Source organism: Coregonus lavaretus, assembly GCF_964263955.1.
Source record: "Coregonus lavaretus genome assembly, chromosome: 25".
Lineage (NCBI taxonomy): Eukaryota > Metazoa > Chordata > Actinopteri > Salmoniformes > Salmonidae > Coregonus > Coregonus lavaretus.
In genome coordinates this window covers 30719055-30746171 of record NC_140012.1, presented here as the reverse complement: position 1 = coordinate 30746171, position 27117 = coordinate 30719055, and the positions used below count along the sequence as shown (strand labels likewise).

General features: G+C 42.2%; 1 protein-coding gene across 1 annotated transcript; it reads right to left on the bottom strand.

Moving 5' to 3' along the window:
* Positions 1-366: 366 nt before the first annotated feature.
* LOC311101069 (interferon gamma receptor 1-like) lies at positions 367-26072 on the bottom strand. Its single transcript, XM_084142114.1, has 7 exons — positions 25659-26072; positions 5093-5213; positions 4612-4790; positions 4217-4377; positions 3820-3988; positions 3437-3558; positions 367-3165 (listed from the first exon to the last, which is right to left on the bottom strand). The coding sequence occupies exons 1-7, from the start codon at positions 25726-25728 to the stop codon at positions 2791-2793; spliced, it is 1197 nt and encodes a 398-aa protein (XP_083998240.1). The 5' UTR covers positions 25729-26072; the 3' UTR covers positions 367-2790.
* Between the last annotated feature and the right edge of the window lie 1045 nt (positions 26073-27117).

Sequence of the window (27117 nt, the reverse complement as noted above, 5' to 3'; positions counted from 1 at the left end):
AATCAGAGGGGGAGACAGGCAAGTCGGAGAAACAGTGGGAAGGGTGGACACGGGAATTGAACCCTGGTCTCCAATGGGGAGTCTTATATGCGACCTGTGCAAACATAGACATCCAACAGTTCGTACTTATTTAGTAGTACCTTTTTGAGGAAGCATTTCAATAACAGCAGTTAGGCTCTTTCCTTTTAAGGTCTGCTTCAATATTCATCAATACAATACCTGTTGTTTGGCTTTGCTGAAATATGTACTTCCCTTCCTCTATGGTAGAATTTCATTGACATGAAAATGTCCTTCAGTCTACCATGCAAGGATAACAATTTGTTTGCTCTTTCAAATCTGCATTTATTAACATAGTAATTACAAGAATCCATATAATTAGCTTTTATTGTATAGTATGCAAAGAAAATACAAAAAAACAAATATAAGGGAAATTATAGGGGAAACGTGATTTTAAAACAAACTCAGCAAAAAAATAAACGTCCCTTTTTCAGGACCCTGTCTTTCAAAGATAATTCGTAAAAATCCAAATAACTTCACAAATCTTCATTGTAAAGGGTTTAAACACTGTTTCCCATGCTTGTTCAATTAACCATAAACAATTAATGAACATGCACCTGTGGAACAGTCGTTAAGACACTAACAGCTTACAGACGGTAGGCAATTAAGGTCACAGTTATGAAAACTTAGGACACTAAAGAGGCCTTTCTACTGACTCTGAAAAACACCAAAAGAAAGATGCCCAGGGTCCCTGCTCATCTGCGTGAACGTGCCTTAGGCATGCTGCAAGGAGGCATGAGGACTGCAGATGTGGCCAGGGCAATAAATTGCCATGTCCGTAATGTGAGACGCCTAAGACAGCGCTACAGAGAGACAGGACGGACAGCTGATCGTCCTCGCAGTAGCAGACCACGTGTAACAACACCTGCACAGGATCGGTACATCCGAACATCACACCTGCGGGACAGGTACAGGATGGTAACAACAACTGCCCGAGTTACAACAGGAACGCACAATCCCTCCATCAGTGCTCAGACTGTCCGCAATAGGCTGAGAGAGGCTGGACTGAGGGCTTGTAGGCCTGTTGTAAGGCAGGTCCTCACCAGACATCACCGGCAACAACGTCGCCTATGGGCACAAACCCACATTCGCTGGACCAGACAGGACTGGCAAAAAGTGCTCTTCACTGACGAGTCGCGGTTTTATCTCATCAGGGGTGATGGTCGGATTCGTGTTTATCGTCAAAGGAATGAGCGTTACACCAAGGCCTGTACTCTGCAGCGGGATCAATTTAGAGGTGGAGGGTCCGTCATGGTCTGGGGCGGTGTGTCACAGCATCATCGGACTGAGCTTGTTGTCATTGCAGGCAATCTCAACGCTGTGCGTTACAGGGAAGACATCCTCCTCCCTCATGTGGTACCCTTCCTGCAGGCTTATCCTGACATGACCCTCCAGCATGACAATGCCACCAGCTATACTACTAGTTCTGTGTGTGATTTCCTGCAAGACAGGAATGTCAGTGTTCTGCCATGGCCAGCGAAGAGCCCGGATCTCAATCCCATTGAGCATGTCTGGGACCTGTTGGATCGGAGGGTGAGGGCTAAGGCCCTTCCCCCCAGAAATGTCAGGGAACTTGCAGGTGCCTTGATGGAAGAGTGGGGTAACATCTCAAAGCAAGAACTGGCAAATCTGGTGCAGTCCATGAGGAGGAGATGCACTGCAGTACTTAATGCAGCTGGTGGCCACACCAGATACTGACTGTTACTTTTGTTCAGGGACACGTTATTCCATTTCTATTAGTCACATGTCTGTGGAACGTGTTCAGCTTATGTCTCAGTTGTTGAATCTTGTTCATACAAATATTAACACATGTTAAGTCTGCTGAAAATACACGCAGTTGACAGTGAGAGGACGTTTCTTTTTTTTGCTGAGTTTAAATTAAAAACAACCAAATTTTTTGCACACAACATAGAGAAAGCCTTATCATTAATCATTAAAAGAAAAATATGTTGCTGTATGATATCAAAATTGTGCACAATCAAAAACTAAATGATTAGGTACAGGGCAAACAGCAAGGCACCGATAACAACAGAAATTATCACCACATCCCCTTGCATTGGTTTAACTTGTTCATCTGAATATAATAGGACATGTTCCTAGTAATATTTTGGAACATTGTACATAAATGACAGCCATGTAAAAACTGCAAATACAACAAATATACACAGCACAAGACAAAAGACAATAACCTAATGAATATATTCATTCTGCTCTCCCAACCCACTTAAGAAGGCACAGTAAAATAATGGACAAGAGGAACTATATAGATTTTCTTGTACAAAGATGCTATAGGAAATGTCTTAATTTGGCCTAATGAAATTCAACATTACAATGGGGCAGGCCAAGAATGAGGACATGTATTTTTTACACTAGTTCCCAGAATGCAATACCACTTGGTTTTCACTATCCCAGGTTACCCCTCTGATTATCCTCTCCATCTCCACCATAGACTGCCCATTGAAATGTGAAAGGAACAGGAAAATGGTTGGTTGTACTCCAGGCTGTGGGCCTAGAACAACCAATCAAAGACTAAACTGATACCCTGCTCTCCCCCAAACAGATTTGGGTACAGTCAAGGGGATGCCCAAGCTGAGGATATGCAAATACAATTTTTTATTTTATTTTTCACCTTTATTTAACCAGGTAAGCCAGTTGAGAACAAGTTCTCATTTACAACTGCGACCTGGTCAAGATAAAGCAAAACATGACCATCTCTTGACAGAAACTCAGATCTCAGATCTTGTATCCCGTAACAGTGTCCCCAGGACTCATCTCCTCTATCACAGGTCTATGGGGGCAGTCATAGTCCGACAGCTCAGAGAAGTCCCTCTTCACCTCCAGTCCCAACCCTCTCGTTACCTCCAGTGAAGAGCCTGACCCCTCGTTGGGCGACATGACGTCCCCACCGCTCCACTCCTGGTCCTTCAGTCCAATGGGGAGGCGGAGGACCTCTTCCTGGGGGGTACTGGTGACTGTGAGGGTCTCATCTGGCAAAAAATCCACGGGGGTCTGCAGGAGGGGGGAGCCACCTGTTTGTACCTCACTCAGAATGGCTCTCTCAGGGTGCATAAGGGACACACCTGAACCCATATGTGACAGCATGGAAGCCTACCAGAGAAGGAGAATATTCAACATTCAGTGAAACATTCTGTGGGTGAAATATGTTTTTAATGTACTATTGTTTTGACAGTGTTTGCAGGAAGTAGCATATCAATAGTTTAATAACTCCAACAGGAACATGACACTCATCATTTCTACAATGTACCAACAAGTGCTCTCCTGAAACCATCTCTACATGACTATAATCTAGTCTATATGGAGTAGCTTTATGAATAAATCCACTGCAGTGCAGGCCAAACAGTTGAAAGGCTGAACACACCAAAGACTTTGTTTGAGGGAATGAGCCAGTTGTCAGTTTACTGTATATCAGCCACACGATGAACACAATCACAACCATGACAACGATAGGGATCACAATGTAGAGGGCAGTGTAGCTAGGACCTACAGGGGACAAATCCAGCAGTTAGACTGACAGTCAAACTGATTTCACATACAAAACTGTACAGCATCCTAATTGAGCATTTGATGACAAAATCAGTCATAGTATGACAATAGACAGGTATAACTTTCAAAGCACGTATCAGATATTAGCAGATGTGGTTTATCAAATGATTACAGACAATATTTGCTAAACAATAACAGACCTACTGAGACCTAATGTCACTTTGACATTTCCATCATGTGAGAAATTAAAAGTCTTACCAGAATCCTCATGCTTCACCTCAATGCATATGTTCTGGTGAGCTGAAACAGGAACATTCTTCATTTTTCCTTTTATCTTGATGCAGTGCCTGTCCATCTCTCCATCAACTGGTATTTCAGCCTCACACATATGGTGTTGCTTGTAGGAGCAGGTAAAATTAAACCCTTCCTGGGGAAATAAAAAAAGGAATATATTTAGCCTATATTCCAACAAAACTGAAAAACTTGTTTTATATAATGTTCATAAAAATATATAAATGTGTTCCCTTTCGAAAAATAAAGCTGCTTTGCTTGCAAGTGAAAACTATTTGCAGCGGGTATACACATGAGAAAAATCTAAATCTCTCGAAACCATCAAATAGTAATTCCTAAGTCATGATTTTCTGTCAGTTCTTACCAAGTGATATTCTGTGATAACCATGTAATCAAATTCCTTATGATCCGGTCTTTCATATTTGATGATGGCATGTTTGTAGATGTCAAACGGATGAATGAATTGAACTTTTATCATTTTATCAAATACAGCTGAGATGTTGACAGGTGGGAAATCCAATGAGCCTAAAAAAAACACACAAAAGACCATTACTTCGTGCAAATCTGAGGTCAGAAAATATGTGCAAAATCTCCCACCTCTGAGCATTGTGGTCAGATCAACAAATAAAGGCTACATGTGCTGCAGTGCATTTACAAACCCTTTCAAGATACTACCCCAATTCTATTTGTCAATCGCTACATACTGTATAACATTGTTCCCATAATTCGCCTTTTGGTTAGCTCAGTGTGAGAACTTACACTGTACATCCACCAGGTCTGATTTCACAATATCGTCGTAGGTGAATGAAATTTCAGAGGAATTTGTATTTTGTCCAACAACAGCAGTTAATATGAAACGGTAGCCCTCTTCAATTACTTTGGTAAATGAGGAGACATCGCAGTGGTAGAGTGAAGTGTTTGAACAAACCAAGGCAGCACTGAAAGATAGAGGAAAACAATTGTTGTGGGTTAGTGGCAACCTCTGATTTGGACTGAAATGTTAGTTCACAATTACAATGGAGAAGCTGACAAAGAACTGTTGACAGGACTTTACATTTCTATGGGTCTGACAGTGCATGTACATTTTCCAATTTCTACTTGAAATTGTGGCAATTGTGGTATTGTGGCAAGAAACATTTAATATTCACTAGCTATATACGCTACACTGGATAGCCTAGGCCATATTTGGTGAAAAATATAAACGTGAGCGATTAAGCAACCAATATGCTGCAGCACCTACCCAGAATGTATTCTTCTCATTTCCACATTGAACTGTGGCTGTAGAGATGGTTCACTGTAGTTCCAATAGATCACATTGTGGAAATTGTGGCAGATCAGGCTCACGTTGACAGGAGGAGGAACTGTAGGATAAAATAGTAGAAAGTCAGTCCGAATCAAAAAGCTCAGTCAAGACAGATTTATATTTACCATATAATGACTGTGTTTCTAAAACTATGCTATATCTATAACAGCATAACATACTAGCAATTAAATATATCATAGTGATGTTGCAACAATAACCAGTATACCGGGTTCCCCAATTAGTCAGCCATGGGCCAATATTTTCTTGAGCGGATGTTAAGGGGACCAGAACATAGTTATAAATCATTTGTACGCTGCAAATTGAGCGCAGGAATCCGAAAAACAGATATATTATTTGACAAAAAGATCATCATGATTCAAACCTTGATTACATTGGGATACGATCACACATGCCTTTCTATTTATGCGTGGGAATACTAGGGAACAGATTTACTAAATTGGTGATTTTACAGTCTTATGTCCAACAACAAAACATTATAATTTATTATTATTATTTTTGTATTATATATATTTTTCTTTGCTCTGAAAATTTGGCCCACAGGCCGCCTATTGCGGAACCCTGCTGAGGAGTCATTCCACCTCAAAAAGCACAAGAGGGTTTCGACATCCACTATTGCAGACTGTCCTGAAATCCTTTCTGTAGTTAGAAACAGATAAGATTAGCATTCCTGAAACATTATTTTGTTGAAATATAACTTGGTCTCTGAGAAAACAAGCTAATTGATTGCACTCAAATTGGCCATTTTCATTTATAGAACTCAAGACATGAAGAATCCAATAAACTGATCAAAAGCCACCCACGGACACTACACGCCAAACAACTAGTATACAGTATCGGTTCTCTATGTTTGACAAGCAGTATGGAGCTGCTGTTTGGAGTATTGCTTCTTCATCCTTTGTAATTCACCCATTAGAGACCTGGGAATCTGGTGATGTTGTTTTTCCCCTGTTCAGAGAAATTAGCCTTTGAAGTCGCTTGCATTATTTACCATTAATTCCAAGATAGCGTAGCAGTGCGGTCGTGTTCTCTTGTGTGTCCATGTAAATAGCCAGTTTTTTGTATTTTTTTTGTGTTTCACGTATATATTTCCCTATCACACTTTTTCTACTAAATATACTTTCCTGCAACCCGCCTCACTCAATGTGGAACGGATTCTATTATTTACTCACCTTTATCTAAAATCTCCAGTTGAAACTAGCCAGCCAGCTAACTAGCTAACTAGCTACTTGCTATTAGCCACCGTCAGCGGTTTTCACCCAGAACATCGGATTTTCTGCCGGAATAACTGAATCACTGGACCTTAACACCGAATCTAGCTAGCCGCAACCGAATGGATGTCGCTGTAGGCTAATCACCACTGCCCCCGTAGCACCAGTTAGCCTTGAGCTAGCCCCGGCTATCTACCTCTCTGTCTACCGGACGGGAGTAGTCAGCTAACCAGCTAACTAGCTACTTGCTATTAGCCACCGTTAGCGGCTTTTTCTCCATTGTCCATGGCCTGCACTACCTACAAGCCAGCTCTAGTCTGGACTATTATCGGCCAGTCTGCACTAGCTACTTGCTATTAGCCACCGTCAGCGGTTTTCACCCAGAACATCAGATTTTCTGCCGGAATCACTGGACCTTTAGCACTGGATAATCGCAACTAGCTAGCTGCAACCATATGAACGTTGTTGTTGGCTAATCAGCCTTGAGCTAGCCTTGAGTCAAGCACATCTGCCGGCTATCTACCTCTCTGTCAACCGGACGGGACCTGCTAGAGTCGACACGGAGCCCTGCCGATCCATCACGACTGGTCTGCCGACGTAATCGTCTGTGGTTTCAACAGGCTTCCCGTTGCGACGACCACGAAGATCCATCTGCTAGCCCCGGCCCGCTAGCACACGCAAACTACAACCGTGCTCCTGCTCGCTGTGCTGAAGCACCAATTTGAACTGCACATATTACTGTTCACTGGACCTTATGATCACTCAGCTGCACAGCTGATGCCTGCTGGACTGTTCCTTTACACGGTACCCTGTCCTGTTTATTCTGTTTAGCCTCAGCCCAAACTTTATCGCCATTACCAGTTGTTGTCTTAGCTCTCTCTAATAACACCTGTGATTACTTTATGCCTCTCTCCCATGTCAATATGCCTTGCCTATTGCTGTTCCAGTTAGTTCTTATTATACAATTTCACTGTAGAACCCCAAGTCCCTCTCAAACTGCCTCAAATAGACCGGCTCAATCGGTGCCTCCAGTGATGCTATCTCTTTCATTGTTACCCAACGCTTAGGTTTACCTCCACTGTACTCATATCCTTCCATATCCTTGTCTGTACATAATGCCCTGAATCTTTTCTACAACGCCCGGAAATCTGCCCCCTTTATTCTCTGTACCCAACGCACTAGAAGACCAGTTCTTAAAGCCTTTAGCCGTATCCTTATTCTAGTCCTCCTCTGTTCCTCTGGTGATGTAGAGACTAACCCAGGCCCTGCAGCCCCCAGTATCACTCCTACTCCCCAGGAGCTATCATTTGTTGACTTCTGTAACCGTAAAAGCCTTGGTTTTCTGCACGTTAACATCAGAAGTCTACTTCCTAAGTTTGAGTTATTCACTGCGTTAGCACACTCTGCCAACCCTGATGTTCTAGCAGTGTCTGAATCCTGGCTTAGGAAGGCCACCAAAAATTCAGAAATGTCAATCCCGAACTACAACATTTTCCGTCTAGATAGAACTGCCAAAGGGGGCGGAGTTGCAATCTACTGTAGCAATAGCCTGCAGAGCTCTATCATACTATCCAGGTCTGTGCCCAAACAGTTTGAGCTTCTAAGAATCTCCAATCCAAATTTAAATCTAGAATCGGCTTCCTATTTCGCAACAAAGCCTCCTTCACTCATGCTGCCAAACATGCCCTCGTAAAACTGACTATCCTACCGATCCTTGACTTCGGCGATGTCATTTACAAAATAGCCTCCAACACTCTACTCAGCAAATTGGATGTAGTCTATCACAGTGCCATCCGTTTTGTCACCAAAGCCCCATATACTACCCACCACTGTGACCTGTACGCTCTTGTTGGCTGGTCCTCACTACATATTCGTCGCCAAACCCACTGGCTCCAGGCCATCTATAAATAACTGCTAGGCAAATCCCCGCCTTATCTTAGCTCATTGGTCACCATAGGAACACCCACCCGTAGTATGCGCTCCAGCAGGTATATCTCAATGGTCATCCCCAAAGCCAACACCTCCTTTGGCCGCCATTCCTTCCAGTTCTCTGCTGCCAATGACTGGAACAAATTGCAAAAATCTCTGAAGCTGGAGACTCTTATCTCCCTCACTAACTTTAAGCATCAGTTGTCAGAGCACCTTACCGATCACTGCACCTGTACACAGCTCATCTGAAATTAGCCCACCCAACTACCTCATCCCCATATTGTTATTTATTTTGCTCATTTGCACCCCAGTATCTCTATTTGCACATCATCTCTTGCACATCTATCATTCCAGTGTTAATACTAATTGTAATTATTTTGCACTATGGCTTATCTCCATAACTTGCTACATTTGCACACACTGTATATATATTTTCTGTTGTATTTTTGACTTTATGTTTTGTTTTACCCCATATGTAACTCTGTGTTGTTGTTTTTAATCGCACTGCTTTGCTTTATCTTGGCCAGGTCGCAGTTGTAAATGAGAACTTGTTCTCAACTGGCTTACCTGGTTAAATAAAGGTTAAAATAAAATAAAATACCATAAATTAGTGTGCAAGTACCACGTTTTGCCCACTAGATGCCGCTGTTCTCACTACTGCCCCCACACTTTTATCCATGTGGCTGGTCTCTTGTGTTTATTAAATGAATCACAACCTATTCTTTGCAAATTTGGGTAGAAAACCAATAGCTTTTGCTCATGATGAAAATAGATTGTATGGTCATCCTCACAATTTAAGCCAGTCCTCCATGAAAGCAATTCAGTTTGTCATTCTCATAGGCTTAATTTGTGTCCAGGAAACGGCCCTCTGTGTGTGGTTTATTGCAAATAGTCCGGGTAGCCATGATTAGCTGTTCAGGAGTCTTATGGCTTGGGGGTAGAAGCTGTTAAGAAGCCTTTTGGACCTAGACTTGGCGCTCCGGTACCGTTTGCCGTGCGGTAGCAGAGAGAACAGTCTATGTCTAGGGTGGCTGGAGTCTTTGACAATTTTTAGGGCCTTCCTCCTTTATGGCAGGAAGCTTGGCCCCAGTGATGTACTGGGCCGTACGCACTACCCTCTGTAGCGGCTTGCGGTCGCAGGCCAAGCAGTTGCCATACCAGGCGGTGATGCAACCAGTCAGGATGCTCTCGATGGTGCAGCTGTATAACTTTTTGAGGATCTGAGGACCCATGCCAAATCTTTTCAGTCTGAGGGGGAATAGGCTTTGTCATGCCCTATTCACGACTGTCTTGGTGTGTTTGGACCATGATAGTTTGTTGGTGATGTGGACACCAAGGAACTTGAAGCTCTCAACCTGTTCCACTACAGCTACGTCGATGAGAAAGGGGGCATACTCAGTCCTGGCACCACACGTCCAGGTCTCTGACCTCCTCCCTATAGGCTGTCTCATCTTTGTCGGTGATCAGGCCTACCACTGTTGTGTCATCTGTAAACTTAATAATGGTGTTGGAGTCGTGCCTGGCCATGCAGTCATGGGTCAACAGGGAGTACAGGAGGGGAATGAGCACGCACCCCTGAGGGGCCCCCGTGTAGCTTAGCATCTGCGTCATAGGACCACTTCCTTATTAACCGAGTCACTGGTGCTTCCTGCTTTAGTTTTTGCTTATAAGCAGGAATTAGGAGGATAGAATTATAGTCAGATTTGCCAAATGGAGGGTGGGGGAGAGCTTTGTACGCGTCTCTGTGTGTGGAGTAAAGGTGGTCTAGAGTTTGTTTCCCCTCTGGTTGCACATTTAAATTAGGTAGAACGGATTTAAGTTTCCCTGCATTAAAGTCCCCGGCCACTAGGAGCGCTGCCTCTGGATGAGCGTTTTCCTGTTTGCTTATGGCCTTATACAGCTCATTGAGTGCAATCTTAGTGCCAGCATCGGTTTGTGGTGGTAAATAGACAGCCATGAAAAATATAGAAGAAAACTCTCTTGGTAAATAGTGTGGTGTACAGCTTATCATGAGATACTCTACCTCAGGCGAGCAAAACCTCAAGACTTCCTTAGTATTCGATTTTGTGCACCAGCTGTTGTTTACAAATATACACAGACCGCCACCCCTTGTCTTACCGGAGTCAGCCGTTCTATCCTGCCGATGTAGCGTATATCCCGCCAGCTGTATGTTATCCATGTCGTCGATCAGCCACGACTTGGTGAAACACAAGATATTACAGTTTATAATGTCCCGTTGGTAGGATATCCTAGATCTTAGGTCGTCCATTTTGTTTTCCAATGATTGTACGTTGGCTAATAGGATTGATGGAAGAGGCAGATTACTCGCTCGCCGTCGGATCCTTACAAGGCACCCCGACCTACGTCCACGATATCTCCGTCTCTTTCTCATGCGGATGACAGGGATTTGGGCCTTGTCAGGTGTCTGTAGAATATCCTTTGCGTCCGACTCGCTGAAGAAACAATCTTTGTCCAATACGAGGCGAGTAATCGCTGTCCTGATATCCGGAAGCTCTTTTTGGTCATAAGGGACGGTGGCAGAAACATTATATACAGAATAAATTACAAATAACGTGAAAAAACACACATAATAGCAGTAGTCCACGATCAGCTCCTTTGTTTTGTTGACGTTGAGTGAGAGGTTATTTTCCTGGCATCACACTCCCAGACCCCTCATCTCCTCCCTGTAGGCTGTCTCGTCATTGTTGGTAATCAAGCCTACTATTGGGGATCTATTGGGGCGGTAAGCAAATTGAAGTGGGTCTAGGGTGGCAGGTAAGGTAGAGGTGATATGATCCTTGACTAGTCTCTCAATGCACTTCATGATGACAGAAGTGAGTGCTATGGGGCGATAGTCATTTAGTTCAGTTACCTTTGCTTTCTTGGGTACAGGGACAATGGTGGCCATCTTGAAGCATGTGGGGACAGCAGACTGGGATAGGGAGAGATTGAATATGTCCGTAAACACACCAGCCAGCTGGTCTGCGCATGATCTGAGGACACGGCTAGGGATGCCATCTGGGCCAGCAGCCTTGCGAGGGTTAACACGCTTAAATGTCTTACTCACGTTGGCCACAGAGAAGGAGAGCCCACAGTCCTTGGTGGCGGGCCGCGTCGGTGGCACTGGATTATCCTCAAAGCGGGCGAAGAAGGTGTTTAGCTTGTCCGGAAGCAAGACGCCGGTGTCCACGACATGGCTGGTTTTCCTTTTGTAGTCCGTGATTGTCTGTAGACCCTGCCACATACGTCACGTGTCTGAGCCGTTGAATTGCGACTCCACTTTGTCCCTATACTGACGTTTTGCCTGTTTGATTGCCTTGCAGAGCGAATAACTACACTGTTTGTATTCTGCCATATTCCCAGTCACCTTGCCATGGTTAAATGCTGTGGTTCGCGCTTTCAGTTTTGCGCGAATGCTGGGGTCTATCCACTGTTTCTGGTTAGGGTTGGTTTTAATAGTCACAGTGGGTACAACATCTCCTATACACTTCCTGATAAACTCAGTCACCATATCAGTACATATGTCGATATTATTCTCTGAAGCTACCCAGACCATATCCCAGTCCGCGTGATCAAAACAATCTAGAAGCGTGGATTCCGATTGGTCAGACCAGCGTTGAATAGTCCTTAGCACAGATACTTCCTGTTTGAGTTTCTGCCTATAGGAAGGGGGAGCAAAATGGAGTCGACAAAGGATCCGCTTCGGGAAAGTCGACTTCCTGGTCGTAATGCTGGTAGTGCTGGAAGTTACCGCCGCTCTGATATCAAATAGTTCTTCCTGGCTGTATGTAATAACACAAAAAAATGTCTGGGCTAATAACATAAGAAATAATACATAAAAAAACCAAATACTGCAAAGTTTCCTAGAAGCAAGGCAGCCCTCTCTGTCAGCACCACGTTTTAGTTACACCATTCCAGGTGAACAAGCAAACCATTAGGCTACAGCAGTTCTAATGGTTCCAATGTTATGGTCTCTAATGGTCTTCAATGGTAAAAGTCCCACTACACACTGTATAGTGTTTTGCAATGGTAATAATGTTATTGGGTTGGGTTGGGTTTAATGGTAAATGTCACTAATCACATATAGAGATGTTTTCTAATAATTTTATTGAAAAACATGACTGCCATGCAATGGTTTATAATTGTATTATTTTATTAGCGTTGTCGCAACATTTTAGTCACTAGCCCATGTCTCCATCAAAGTTTTGGGCTTGTAGGAAAAGTCTTCTTATGAGAATTGCACCATACAGATAGATAGCCCTCAGAGAGCTGCAATTTGTTGGACTATTCAAAGAGAGTTCGGTTGAAGCATTAGGTTGTGGAGAAGGACAAACTGAATTGCTTTCATGGAGGATTGGCTTGACCACACAATTTATTTTCATCATGAGCAAAGGTTATTGGTTTTCTACCCAAAGTTGCAAAGAAAATGTTGTGATTAATTTAATAAACCAGCTAAATGGATAAAAGAGTGTGGTGGTAGTAGCAGGAACAGCAGCATCTAGTGTGCAAAACCTGGAACTTTCACACTAATTTATGGTAAATAATGCAAACTACTTGGAAGGCTAATTTCTCTAAACAGTGGGGAAAAACATCACCAGATTCACAGGGAATACATTACAAATGGTGAAGAAGCAATACTCCAAGCCGCAGCTCCATACTACTTGTCAAACATAGAGAACTGATACGGTATACTGGTTGCTGGGGTGGGATTGGAGTTGGGTGTGGGGAGTCCATGAGTGGGTTTTGACCATTTTATTGGATTTCTTATGTCTTACTCAATTGTAGGAAGAAGTTTGGTCCAAATCGGATGTTGAGTACTATAATTTGTTGAATATTATGTGAATCATATAATTTACAATTGCAGATTTGGGTGCAATCAATTAGATTAATAAAATTTCAGGGATGATAATCTTATCCGTTTCTAAAAGAAGAAACAATTTCAGAACAATCTGAGATGGTGAGTGTCATGGCATGGAATGACCCAGATGCCATGTTTTCTAATGTTTTCCTGATAGTTTTGTCCGGAAGCCATGTATTTTGAGAGTTGGGCCCATAGAATTAGGAATTAAAATACTTGAATGGATTTTAACCTTCTTATGATGGGATATGTCTGGTCTGACATTTTGGTCAGGAAGTTGGTCAACCATATCTTGCCAGTGCTGTGATAAGATATTGTGTAAAACAATGAATTTGAATAATTTATTTGCACTGTATGTTTGTTAGCTAGCTAGCTAGTCAGACAGTTTTAGAGGAATGATCCCATTAATAATTCAGATTAACTGCCAATTTACCAACATTCCATTCAAACAATGCAGTCAATCCACAGCCATACGCTGGCTGAAATCAGTTGATGATAAGGGTTAGACAAGTAGTAAATGCAACAACTACTGATATTGTATCATACAATAGCACTCACAGCTTTCCTAGAAAACAAAAAATACATTTTATGGTCTGTTTACATATATTTTAGAGGCTATTTATACAGAAAATGTGTATAAAATACGTATAAACTGTATTTACCATTGTTCCTGTACCCAAGAAAGCAAAGGTAACTGAACTAAATGACTATCGCCCCGTAGCACTCACTTCTGTCATGATAAAGTGCTTTGAGAGGCTAGTTAAGGATCATATCACCTCCACCTTATCTGACACTCTAGACCCACTTCAATTTGCTTACCGCCCTAATAGATCCACAGATGATGCAATCACCATCACACTGCCCTATCCCATCTGGACAAGAGGAATACCTACATCAGAATGCTGTTCATTGACTATAGCTCAGCCTTCAACACCATAGTACCCTCCAAGCTCATCATTAAGCTCGGGGCCCTGGGTCTGAACCCCGCCCTGTGCAACTGGGTCCTGGACTTCCTGACAGGCCGCCCCCAGGTGGTGAAGGTAGGAAACAACACCTCCACTTCGCTGATCCTCAACGCTGGGGCCCCACAAGGGTGCGTGCTCTGCCCCCTCCTGTTCACCCATGACTGCGTGGCCACGCACGCCTCCAACTCAATCATCAAGTTTACAGATGACACAACAGTAGTAGGCCTGATTACCAACAATGACGAGACAGCCTACAGGGAGGAGGTGAGGGCCCTGGCAAAGTGGTGCCAGGAAAATAACCTCTCCCTCAATGTCAACAAAACGAAGGAGCTGATCGTGGACTTCAGGAAACAGCAGAGGGAGCACGCCTCTATCCACATCGACGAGATCGAAATAGAGAAGGTGGAAAGCTTAAAGTTCCTTGGCGTACACATCACTTACCATCTGAAATGATCCACCCACACAGACAGTGTGGTGAAGAAGGCGCAACAGCACCTCTTCAACCTCAGGAGGCAGAAGAAATTTGTCTTGGCCCCTAAGACCCTCAGAAACTTTTACAGATGCACAATTGAGAGCATCCTACCGGGCTGTATCACCGCCTGGTACGGCAACTGCACCACCCGCAACCGCAAGGCTCTCCAGAGGGTGGTACGGTCTGCCCAACGCATCACTGGGGGCACACTTCCTGCCCTCCAGGACACCTACAGCACCCGATGTCATAGGAAGGCCAAAAGGATCATCAAGGTCATCAACCACCTAAGCCACGGCCTGTTCACCCCGTATCATCCAGAAGGCGAGGTCAGTACAGGTGCATCGAAGCTGGAACCGAGAGACTGAAAAACAGCTTATATCTCAAGGCCATCAGACTGTTAAATAGCCATCACTAGCTGGCTACCACCCGGCTACTCAACCCTGCACCTTAGAGGCTGCTGCCCTATATACATAGACATGGAATCACTAGTCACTTTAATAATGTTTACATACTCCTTTACTCATCTCATATGTATGTACTGTATTCTATTCTACTGTATTTTAGTCAATGCCACTCCGACATTGCTCGTCCTAATATTTATATATTTCTTTATTCCATTCTTTTACTTTTAGATTTGTGTATTGTTGTGAATTGCTAGATACTACTACACTGTTGGAGCTAGGAACACAAGCATTTTGCTACACCCGCAATAACATCTGCTAAATATGCGTATGTGACCAATAATAATAATAATAATAATATGCCATTTAGCAGACGCTTTTATCCAAAGCGACTTACAGTCATGCGTGCATACATTTTTTTTTTTTTGTGTATGGGTGGTCCCGGGGATCGAACCCACTACCCTGGCGTTACAAGCGCAGTGCTCTACAAGCTGAGCTACAGAGGACCACACCAATAAAATGTGATTTGATTTGATTCATAATTATGACAATATTTTAGGTTGACATTCATTCTATTACAACATTTCTGATATATCACGCCTTACTTTTATTTTCCTGCATAAATAAAATCAGCAATATGCCTCTACTGCCATTCATTCCAATTGACCCTTTACCAAGCCCCGCCCCAGAATATTGGGCAACCAATTGCAGTGCTCCGTTGGATAGCAACCGTCTCTAACCAAGCTCTCCTTTCAAAAGCATGGAAGCTAATGGCAAAAACAGAGTTTTCTTAAAAAAAGAAAAATAATGTATGGCTAAATAATTGAACAGTGCACCAGGAGTACTTGCGACTGTGATTCCTGAAATTGAGTATTTTTTTATTCCGAAATTATACTTTTGTTGGATTGTTTGCTAGCTCTCAGTCTCATTGGCCACCATTGAAAACGCTGCTGACGCTAGCTAGCTAGCTAGCCAGTTAATATAACTTGTTTTCTCTAAATGTATGTTAGCTAGCTAAGTGAGCTATGTAATGAATATAACTATCACCTGCAGTCAACATCAAAATACAATTTGAGAGCACTAGTTAGCTCCAAAAGTGTTTTGTAGCTTCAACTGCAAGCTGGCAGTGCATAATCAGAGCCATCCATGCTAGCCATGCTACAAACTTGATCATACCAGGTCCCCGTGTTTAATTTCATTGTTGAGTAAAAACACAATTTCTGATTATTGTGAGGGATTTTCTCCAGTGGTCTGAATGGGGAATTGGGCTTCCTGGGAAAAAGTTGGCCATGGTTGTAAAAGTAACCAAGGGGACGTGGCTTAGCGAAGGGTCAATTAGACTCGTTTGGATTTCTCCCTGTCAAATATGACTGCCATTTTCACTCCATTCTGGAATTGAGGGTTCATGGCATAGCCCATCTAGTAATTGAATATGATCTCTATGGTTGGGCCATTGAGGCTTCTGCTTTATGATGCGCATTCGGTCTTCAACAAGGTACAGATGGCTGCACTGAAAATGTGTTAGTTTTCATTGCTATCAAAATTTGCAAAATAGCCCCCTTTCCATCGTTTTTGTAATTTTTGATGCTCCCTGACTGTCTAGCTTTCATTTCGGTCATTATTAGCGAGCTGGACACAGTCAAGAACCTGTATGAATGTAGGTCCATTATCATTTTTAAACAGTTTCGATTTGGTTTTAGTAATTTTAAAGTATATAGAATTTTTACTGAAACCACCCGCGGGCCGGATTGGACCCCCTCACGGGCCGGATCAGGGCCGTATGTTTGGCACCCCTGGTCTAAGTGTCACGGTCGTTTAAGGACGGGTCAGACCAAGGCGCAGCGTGAAATGCATCCATGTTTATTTCAACGATAAACACACGAACAAAACAACAAAACGTGAAGTCCTCAGGCTAAACACAATACAAGCCTCTAACACGGAACAAGATCCCACAACTAACGATTGCCAATAGGCTAATAAAGTATGATCCCCAATCAGAGACAACGATCGACAGCTGCCTCTGATTGGGAATCACACCCGGCCAAACATAGAAACACAAACCTAGAATGAAAACATAGAAATACTAACATAGATATCCACACCCTGACTCAACATACAAGAGTCCCATAAGTCAGGGTGTGACACTAAGAATGAACATTATGATGCATTTACATTACACTGTGTGACATAAGTGACAATCACAGTATAGTAGAGACTGAATTTTCAGCTCTGAGAAAACATGGCCACTCTCTCAGGGTGTGAGGTTTCACTAGTACTTCCATGAGAAATGGATGTGCCACATAAATGACTACACAACACATTTTCAGTGCTTATCTTCTTTTTTTTTAAAATAAAAGCTGTGTTGTGGAAAGTCTGCACTTGTCCAGACATGCCAACACTGAAACTGTTAAAAAGGCCAGCTCTTATTTAGCAGTTACATCACTCCTATTCTAGTATTTGTTGTATTTGCCCAAACCCCCTTACTTTCTCATTAGTGGTACCTACAACTATCCCCACTCCGCCATTCGCTGTGCACCTGACTGAACCCCACTCCTGTCTTCAGAGTGAGATCACGGTCAGAAGTGAATGGAGTCGTTGAACTGTACCTCAAGTTTATCGGTATTTCACTTGTGTTAGTGTGTGCATCTAAGTGTAAGTACTGTACATGTCATTGCTTCTTTAGTTGTGTGTTGCTAAGGCAGTCTAGTTATTTACCATGCTTATAATGTTTAGAAAGCATTTTCCTTTTCTATGTGTCATGCTATTTCTAGCCTGCTAGCCAAGATGTTAGCCAGTCATGCTAGCTCATTTAGCATGACTGGCTAACATATATTATTCTGTTAATACTAGTACATTAGAAATAGTAGCTTTAATAGCCATATTTATGGGAATTTACAACCTTTATGTAGCCTCATGCTACCGTGTACTGTAGTGATGGGGGGAAAAAATCGATACTTACAGTGGCTTGCGAAAGTATTCACCCCCCTTGGCATTTTTCCTTTTTGATTTTTTGGGGATTTGTATGATTTGATTTACACAACATGTTTACCACTTTCAAGATGCAAAATATTTTTTATTGTGAAACAAACAAGAAATAAGACAAAAAAAAACTGAAAACTTGAGCGTGCATAACTATTCACCCCCCCCCCCCCCTCCCCACAAAGTCAATACTTTGTAGAGCCACCTTTTGCAGCATTTACAGCTGCAAGTCTCTTGGGGTATGTCTCTATAAACTTGGCACATCTAACCACTGGGATTTTTGCCCATTCTTCAAGGCAAAACTGCTCCAGCTCCTTCAAGTTGGATGAGTTCCGCTGGTGTACAGCAATCTTTAAGTCATACCACAGATTCTCAATTGGATTGAGGTCTGGGCTTTGACTAGACCATTCCAAGACATTTAAATGTTTCCCCTTAAACCACTTGAGTGTTGCTTTAGCAGTATGCTTAGGGTCATTGTCCTGCTGGAAGGTGAACCTCCGTCCCAGTCTCAAATCTCTGGAAGACTGAAACAGGTTTCCCTCAAGAATTTCCCTGTATTTAGCGCCATCCATCATTCCTACAATTCTGACCAGTTTCCCAGTCCCTGACTATAAAAAACATCCCCAAAACATGATACTGCCAGCACCATGCTTCACTGTGGGGGTGGTGTTCTCGGGGTGATGAGAGGTGTTGGGTTTGCGCCAGACATAGCATTTTCCTTGATGGCCAAAAAGCGCAATTTTAGTCTCATCTGACCAGAGTACCTTCTTCCATATGTTTGGGGAGTCTCCCACATGCCTTTTGGCAAACACCAAACGAGTTTGCTTATTTTTTTTCTTTAAGCAATGGCTTTTTTCTGGCCACTCTTCCGTAAAGCCCAGCTCTGTGGTGTGTACGGCTTAAAGTGGTCCTATGGACAGATACTCCAATCTCTGCTGTGGAGCTTTGCAGCTCCTTCAGGGTAATCTTTGGTCTCTTTGTTGCCTCTCTGATTAATGCCCTCCTTGCCTGGTCTGTGAGTTTTGGTGGGAGGCCCTCTCTTGGCAGGTTTGTTGTGGTGCCATATTCTTTCTATTTTTTAATAATGGATTTAAATGGTGCTCCGTGGGATGTTCAAAGTTTCTGATATTTTTTTATAACCCAACCCTGATCTGTACTTCTCCACAACTTTGTCCATGACCTGTTTGGAGAGCTCCTTGGTCTTCATGGTGCCGCTTGCTTGGTGGTGCCCCTTGCTTAGTGGTGTTGCAGACTCTGGGGCCTTTAAGAACAGGTGTATACAGTGGGGGAAAAAAGTATTTAGTCAGCCACCAATTGTGCAAGTTCTCCCACTTAAAAAGATGAGAGAGGCCTGTAATTTTCATCATAGGTACACGTCAACTATGACAGACAAAATGGGGGGGGGGGGAAATCCAAAAAATCACATTGTAGGATTTTTAATGAATTTATTTGCAAATTATGGTGGGAAATAAGTATTTGGTCAATAACAAAAGTGTCTCAATACTTTGTTATATACCCTTTGTTGGCAATGACACAGGTCAAACATTTTCTGTAAGTCTTCACAAGGTTTTCACACACTGTTGCTGGTATTTTGGCCCATTCCTCCATGCAGATCTCCTCTAGAGCAGTGATGTTTTGGGGCTGTCGCTGGGCAACACGGACTTTCAACTCCCTCCAAAGATTTTCTATGGGGTTGAGATCTGGAGACTGGCTAGGCCACTCCAGGACCTTGAAATGCTTCTTACGAAGCCACTCCTTCGTTGCGCGGGCAGTGTGTTTGAGATCATTGTCATGCTGAAAGACCCAGCCACGTTTCATCTTCAATGCCCTTGCTGATGGAAGGAGGTTTTCACTCAAAATCTCACGATACATGGCCCCATTCATTCTTTCCTTTACACGGATCAGTCGTCCTGGTCCCTTTGCAGAAAAACAGCCCCAAAGCATGATGTTTCCACCCCAATGCTTCACAGTAGGTATGGTGTTCTTTGGATGCAACTCAGCATTCTTTGTCCTCCAAACACGACGAGTTGAGTTTGTACCAAAAAGTTATATTTTGGTTTCATCTGACCATATGACATTCTCCCAATCCTCTTCTGGATCATCCAAATGCACTCTAGCAAACTTCAGACGGGCCTGGACATGTACTGGCTTAAGCAGGGGGACACGTCTGGCACTGCAGTATTTGAGTCCCTGGCAGCGTAGTGTGTTACTGATGGTAGGCTTTGTTACTTTGGTCCCAGCTCTCTGCAGGTCATTCACTAGGTCCCCCCATGTGGTTCTGGGATTTTTGCTCACCGTTCTTGTGATCATTTTGACCCCACGGGGTGAGATCTTGCGTGGAGCCCCAGATCGAGGGAGATTATCAGTGGTCTTGTATGTCTTCCATTTCCTAATAATTGCTCCCACAGTTGATTTCTTCAAACCAAGCTGCTTACCTATTGCAGATTCAGTCTTCCCAGCCTGGTGCAGGTCTACAATTTTGTTTCTGGTGTCCTTTGACAGCTCTTTGGTCTTGGCCATAGTGGAGTTTGGAGTGTGACTGTTTGAGGTTGTGGACAGGTGTCTTTTATACTGATAACAAGTTCAAACAAGTGCCATTAATACAGGTAACGAGTGGAGGACAGAGGAGCCGCTTAAAGAAGAAGTTACAGGTCTGTGAGAGCCAGAAATCTTGCTTGTTTGTAGGTGACCAAATACTTATTTTCCACCATAATTTGCAAATAAATTCATTAAATATCCTACAATGTGATTTTCTGGATTTTTTTTCCTCAATTTGTCTGTCATAGTTGACATGTACCTATGATGAAAATTACAGGCCTCTCTCATCTTTTTAAGTGAAAGAGAACTTGCACAATTGGTGGCTGACTAAATACTTTTTTCCCCCACTGTATATACTGAGATCATATGACAGATCATGTCACACTTAGATTGCACACAGGTGGTCTTTATTTAACTAATTATGTGACTTCTGAAGGTAATTGGTTGCACCAGATCTTATTTAGGGGCTTCATAGCAAAGGGGGTGAATACATATATGCACGCACCACTTTTCCGTTATTTATTTTTTAGAAAATTTTTTAACAAGTAATTTCTTTCATTTCACTTCACCAATTTGGACTATTTTGTGTATGTCCATTACATGAAATCCAAATAAAAATCAATTTAGATTACAGGTTGTAATGCAACAAAATAGGAAAAACGCCAAGGGGGATGAATACTGGCACTGTACATATCGGGATATAGTTTTGTACGATGTATCGTATCGTTTTGACAATATCGCAATATTATTTTTGCGCTAGTTGGCTGTACCTGCACCAAAGCTCCAGTATTTTTCCTTCATAGCTTGTTCTCAAACGTATTTTTAAAAATAGGGAACCAATTTGTTTTCAGCACATTTCCATGTCTGATCAAAACTTGTTTTCTCATGGCTCTCTCGTCCCTCTGCAGCAGACATATGGTGAGCAATATCGAATAAATTCACAATCGCAAGACCTAGTGAATCGTGATAATCGCAATACATGTCGTATCGGCCCAAAAGTATTGTGATATCGTATCGTGAGGTCCCTGGCAATTCCCAGCCCTAGTGTACAGTATGCGTAGACGTCGGTTACATTCCAGTCATGTTTTCAGTTATTATGCTTACCAGTATTTGAGTCTGTATCCTGTAAGTGTAATTCTAGCCTGTGTACAGTTGAAGTCGGAAGTTTACATACACCTTAGCCAAATACATTTAAACTCTGTTTTTCACAATTCCTGACATTTAATCCTAGTAAAATTTCCCTGTCTTAGGTCAGTTAGGATCACCACTTTATTTTAAGAATGTGAAATGTCAGAATAATAGTAGAGAAAATTATTTATTTCAGCTTTCATTTATTTCATCACATTCCCAGTGGGTCAGAAGTTTACATACACTCAATTTGTATTTGGTAGCATTGCCTTTAAATTGTTTAACTTGGGTCAAACGTTTCGGGTAGCCTTCCACAAGCTTCCCACAATAAGTTGGGTGCATTGTGGCCCATTCCTCCTGACAGAGCTGGTGTAACTGAGTCAGGTTTGTAGGCCTCCTTGCTCGCACACGCTTTTTCAGTTATGCCCACAAATGTTCTATAGGATTGAGGTCAGGGCTTTGTTATGGCCACTCCAATAACTTTGTTGTCCTTAAGCCATTTTGCCATTTTGCCACAACTTTGGAAGTATGCTTGGGGTCATTGTCCATTTGGAAGACCCATTTGCGATCAAGCTTTAACTTCCTGACTGATGTCTTGAGATGCTGCTTCAATATATCCACATAATTTTCCTTCCTCATGATGCCATCTAGTTTGTGAAGTGCACCAGTCCCTCCTGCAGCAAAGCACCCCCACAGCATGATGCTGCCACCCCCGTGCTTCACGGTTGGGATGGTATTCTTCGTCTTGCAAGCATCCCCGTTTTTCCTCCAAACATAACGATGGTCATTATGGCCAAACAGTTATATTTTTGTTCCATCAGACCAGAGGACATTTCTGCAAAAAGTAAGATCTTTGTCCCCATGTGCAGTTCCAAACCGTAGTCTGGCTTTTTTTATGGTGGTTTTGGAGCAGTGGCTTCTTCCTTGCTGAGCGGCCTTTCAGGTTATGTCGATATAGGACTCGTTTTACTGTGGATATAGATACTTTTGTACCTGTTTCCTCCAACATCTTCACAAGGTCCTTTGCTGTTGTTCTGGGATTGATTTGCACTTTTCGCACCAAAGTACGTTCATCTCTAGGAGACAGAACGCGTCTCCTTCCTGAGCGGTATGACGGCTGCGTGGTCCCATGGTGTTTATACTTGCGTACTATTGTTTGTACAGATGAACGTGGTACCTTCAGGCGTTTGGAAATTGCTCCCAAGGATGAACCAGACTTGTGGAGGTCTACAATTTTTTTTCTGAGGTCTTGGCTGATTTCTTTTGATTTTCCAATGATGTCAAGCAAAGAGGCACTGAGTTTGAAGGTAGGCCTTGAAATACATCCACAGGTACACCTCCAATTGACTCAAATGATGTCAATTAGCCTATCAGAAGCTTCTAAAGCCATGACATCATTATCTGGAATTTTCAAAGCTGTTTAAAGGCAGTCAACTTAGTGTATGTAAACTTCTGACCCACTGGAATTGTGATACAGTGAATCATAAGTGAAATAATCTGTCTGTAAACAATTGTTGGAAAACTTACTTGTGTCATGCACAAAGTAGATGTCCTAACCGACTTGCCAAAACTATAGTTTGTTAACAAGAAATTTGTGGAGTGGTTGAAAAACGAGTTTTAATGACTCCAACCTAAGTGTATGTAAACTTGGTATTGCCCCTTACATAATATCTTGGCATAAGATTGTGTATATACTGTATGTCATTATGTGTATTATAGATAATAGCATGTACACTGAGTATACCAAACATTAGGAACACCTTCCTGATATTTAGTTGCACCCCCCCTTTTGCCCTCAGCACATCCTCAATTTGACGGGGCATGGACTCTACAAGGTGTCGAAACCGTTCCACAGGCATGCTGGCCCATGTTGACTCCAATGCTTCCCACAGTTGTGACAAGTTGATTCTTGATACACACAGGAAACTGTTGAGCGTGATAAGCCCAGCAGCTTTGCAGCTCTTGACACAAACCAGTGCACCTGGTTTGTGTCAATACCCTGTTCAAAGGCACTTAAATCTTTTATATTGCCCATTCACCCTCTGAATGGCACACATAATCCATGTCTCAATTGTTTCAAAGGCATTCAAATATTTCTTTAACCTGTCTCCTCCCCTTCATATACACTGACTGATGTGGATTTAACAAGTGACATCAATAAGGGATAATTGCTTTCACCTGGATTCACCTGGTCAGTCTATGTCATGGAAAGAGCAGGTGTTCTTAATGTTTTGTATACTCAGTGTATACCTCCACAGTTGACATGTAACTATGATGAAAATTACAGGCCTCTCATCTTTTTAAGTGGGAGAACTTGCACAATTGGTGGCTGACTAAATACTTTTTTCCCCCACTGTATATACTGTATGCTTACATGTATGTCAACTGTTCTATGCAGGTATGCCGTAGAATAAAAAAAAAAAAGTAAATCTAAATAATTCCCATGCCAATAAATTATGGTTTATGATAGCTGGTTGCTAAAATTAGAATAGTTTGCCTAATTTCAGTTGATGTGACAAAACAAGCAATGAATAGTGTAGAGAATCATTGTACAATCTAAATTGCTGTGAAATATCTTTTCAATAACCAAAAATATTGTATTTTCAGCTGTTTGAAGCTGGTGTACAAAACCAAAAGTAAAAGACCCAAAAAGAAACTTAAGAATGGGAAGCATAGAAATAGAGCACATAGAACATGTCTACCACTTCTTAGATATGCTTTCCATGAGAATGACAGATCTATAACTCACATTTCTATGTGCAGCTTTAAGTTCGCTGGGAAATATTCAAGATATGGGCTGCGTTGAGTGCAAGTTAAACATGCTGATAAATCTCCAGCACAACATATGGCATTATCCCATGGTATTGTAAGTGATTGCAGGGAAGATAACATCTCACTTGCAGTAGAAGCCTGGCACTATTAATAATATAATAATAATAATAATATGCCATTTAGCAGACGCTTTTATCCAAAGCGACTTACAGTCATGTGTGCATACATTTTTACGTATGGGTGGTCCCGGGGATCGAACCCACTACCCTGGCGTTACAAGCGCCATGCTCTACCACTATTAGCTGAGGAAGGGGTATGTATGTATCATATCAGCCTGTATGAAGTCAGAAAGGAAATGGTCTCATTGTCAGGGGATAATTGGATGTTGGATATAACAAAGCCTGGTAATGTTTTTTTTTTAATGAATTACAAAATAATTACTATGTTTCAGTGGGTCATTATGAATGGTATGTAGTGCACGTACAGAGGTGGTATTACAAATGATTGAACATTTCATCACAAAGCATCTGTGCCGTTTTGGGGAAATCCACTTCCGGATTTAGTTTCACAACATTAATGTTACTTTAGAGTGGGGAAAGGCAATGTACTGTAGTCCTCTGTTTTGTGTAGCACAACACACTGGACTAGACCACTCCATAAAAGCCACTGAGGGTACAGTAATAACCCACACATTAAGTTAAGCATGTGTCAGAGAGGTCTACTGTAACTGTATGTTTTTCTCTGTGGTGTAAGTGTGAAATCTACAGTGAGTTTCCCACAGAGGTTAAAGGAACAGAAAACTTTACTTAGGCTACTGGCATACAAACAGAATGCCAAAACCAACTGACAATAAACAGTGCTCACCACTTATTGCAAACTAGCACCTTATTTATTGACAACAACTGACTACTTTAAGGACAACTTTTTGTGTATCAGTCCACTGCCTGAATAAAAGAGAACACATGAACTGACAATATTGTAGCAATATTCAGGGGGTAGCCCTGACCAGGACTCGAGATCCTACAATATATTTACAAAGCGAGTATACTTTTGGAATAGCTATATAAATTCCAAGAACATTAGCATATTGTACAGTAGCCTATGGCCTGCATTATGTTGTTGAAAGAATGAAGCAGGAATACTGTACTAAATACTTACAGTAACATCAGCTCCAAGTGATTAATCACAAAGCGTCATTTACAGCGAACTATTATAGGGCAAGAATGACTTACCGTAAGAGTCGACATGATGTTGACTTAAAACGAAGATCAGGGAAATGTGGACTATCCCTACCCCGACCATTTTTTATTTTGTCGAGTCTATAGGCCTATGGAAAACTATATGAAATGTATTTGAATGTCTATATGAATAGGCTACAGCTATTTTAGATCATTTGAGAGCCTTTTGTCTGTCTAAATAAAATGAGCGCATTTCCTGAACAGCCAAACCCCAGGACATTGCTCCAATCCACAGGCTACACAGTACGCAACTTCCAATGAAATGTTCCTGTAGCAGCTACTAGACCCGCCTGCTATAAATGTTTACTGGCAGTAGGAAAACTCCCTTCCAGTGATATAAAATGTCGTCTTGCATGGTGGTGAAGTTTCCACATCTCGGATCAGCTTCCTCTCCCCCAATCCTAACCTTAACCGAGGGGAAGCGCAAAACGACTGCCCCCTAGCCACTAAATTCACGGCCGACCGCGGTACTGCAGGCATTGTTTGCAGAAAACATGATCCCCCATTTTGGTGAAGGGGGAAATGGCTAACTTCGTGGTCAATCTTCGTGTAAATACTTACACATTTCGAATACAATCTTGGTACCAATAATTACTTATATTACACCAGATGTATGTCATTTAACCTATGGTTGCCCTAGCAGGCATAACATTTGTCTGGCCCCCCTCTTAGGCATTGGTGACACATCATTCAGGGCAGGTGGGGCAATGCAAAAAACTACATTGCATCAACTGTCACATATCAGTTTGCAAACAATGTTTAAAAAAAATCTAAATCATTGAGTTAGTAAAGCCTCTATACAAATATGGTCTCTTTTTTGCTTTCTTGAGTAAGGCAGCTCCAAAATGCAGGTGTTTCAGCCTAGCTCAGTGCTTTCTGTGGTGGTGGGGCAGCCAGCGGAAAATATAGAGCGTAGGGGTTGGTAATGTTCTCTAGTTGCGCCGTGATTAGCTCAGTGTTCTGTCACTCATGGGAACACTACATCACTGCCAAATCTAACAGTAGAGCTCGAAAATTCAAGCCCCTTGGGTGCTGCCATAGAGTTGGGACTCTGCTGTTGGGACAGCTTTATATAGGCCTGAACAGTTTGTGGGCACCGTTTGTCACCGTTATAGTCCAATTCATGTATTGTTTAGTGTTGTGTTGTGTAGTGGCTTTGTTGGTATGCATCCCAAAACATTTTTTATTAGTTTGCCCCACCAAGATTTACATGCTAAAATCACCACTGGTTATATTTCATTGCTGTCAAAAATAGCAAAAGATTGTCCTCTATCCATCGTTTTTGGAATTTTTGATGCTCCCTGACTGTCTAGCTTTCATTTCGGTCATTATTAGCGAGCTGGACACAGTCAAGAAACTGTATGAATGTAGGTCCATTATCAATTTTACACAGTTTCAATTTGGTTTTAGTCATTTTAATATTAATATTAATTGCATAGTTTGTGATAGTAAT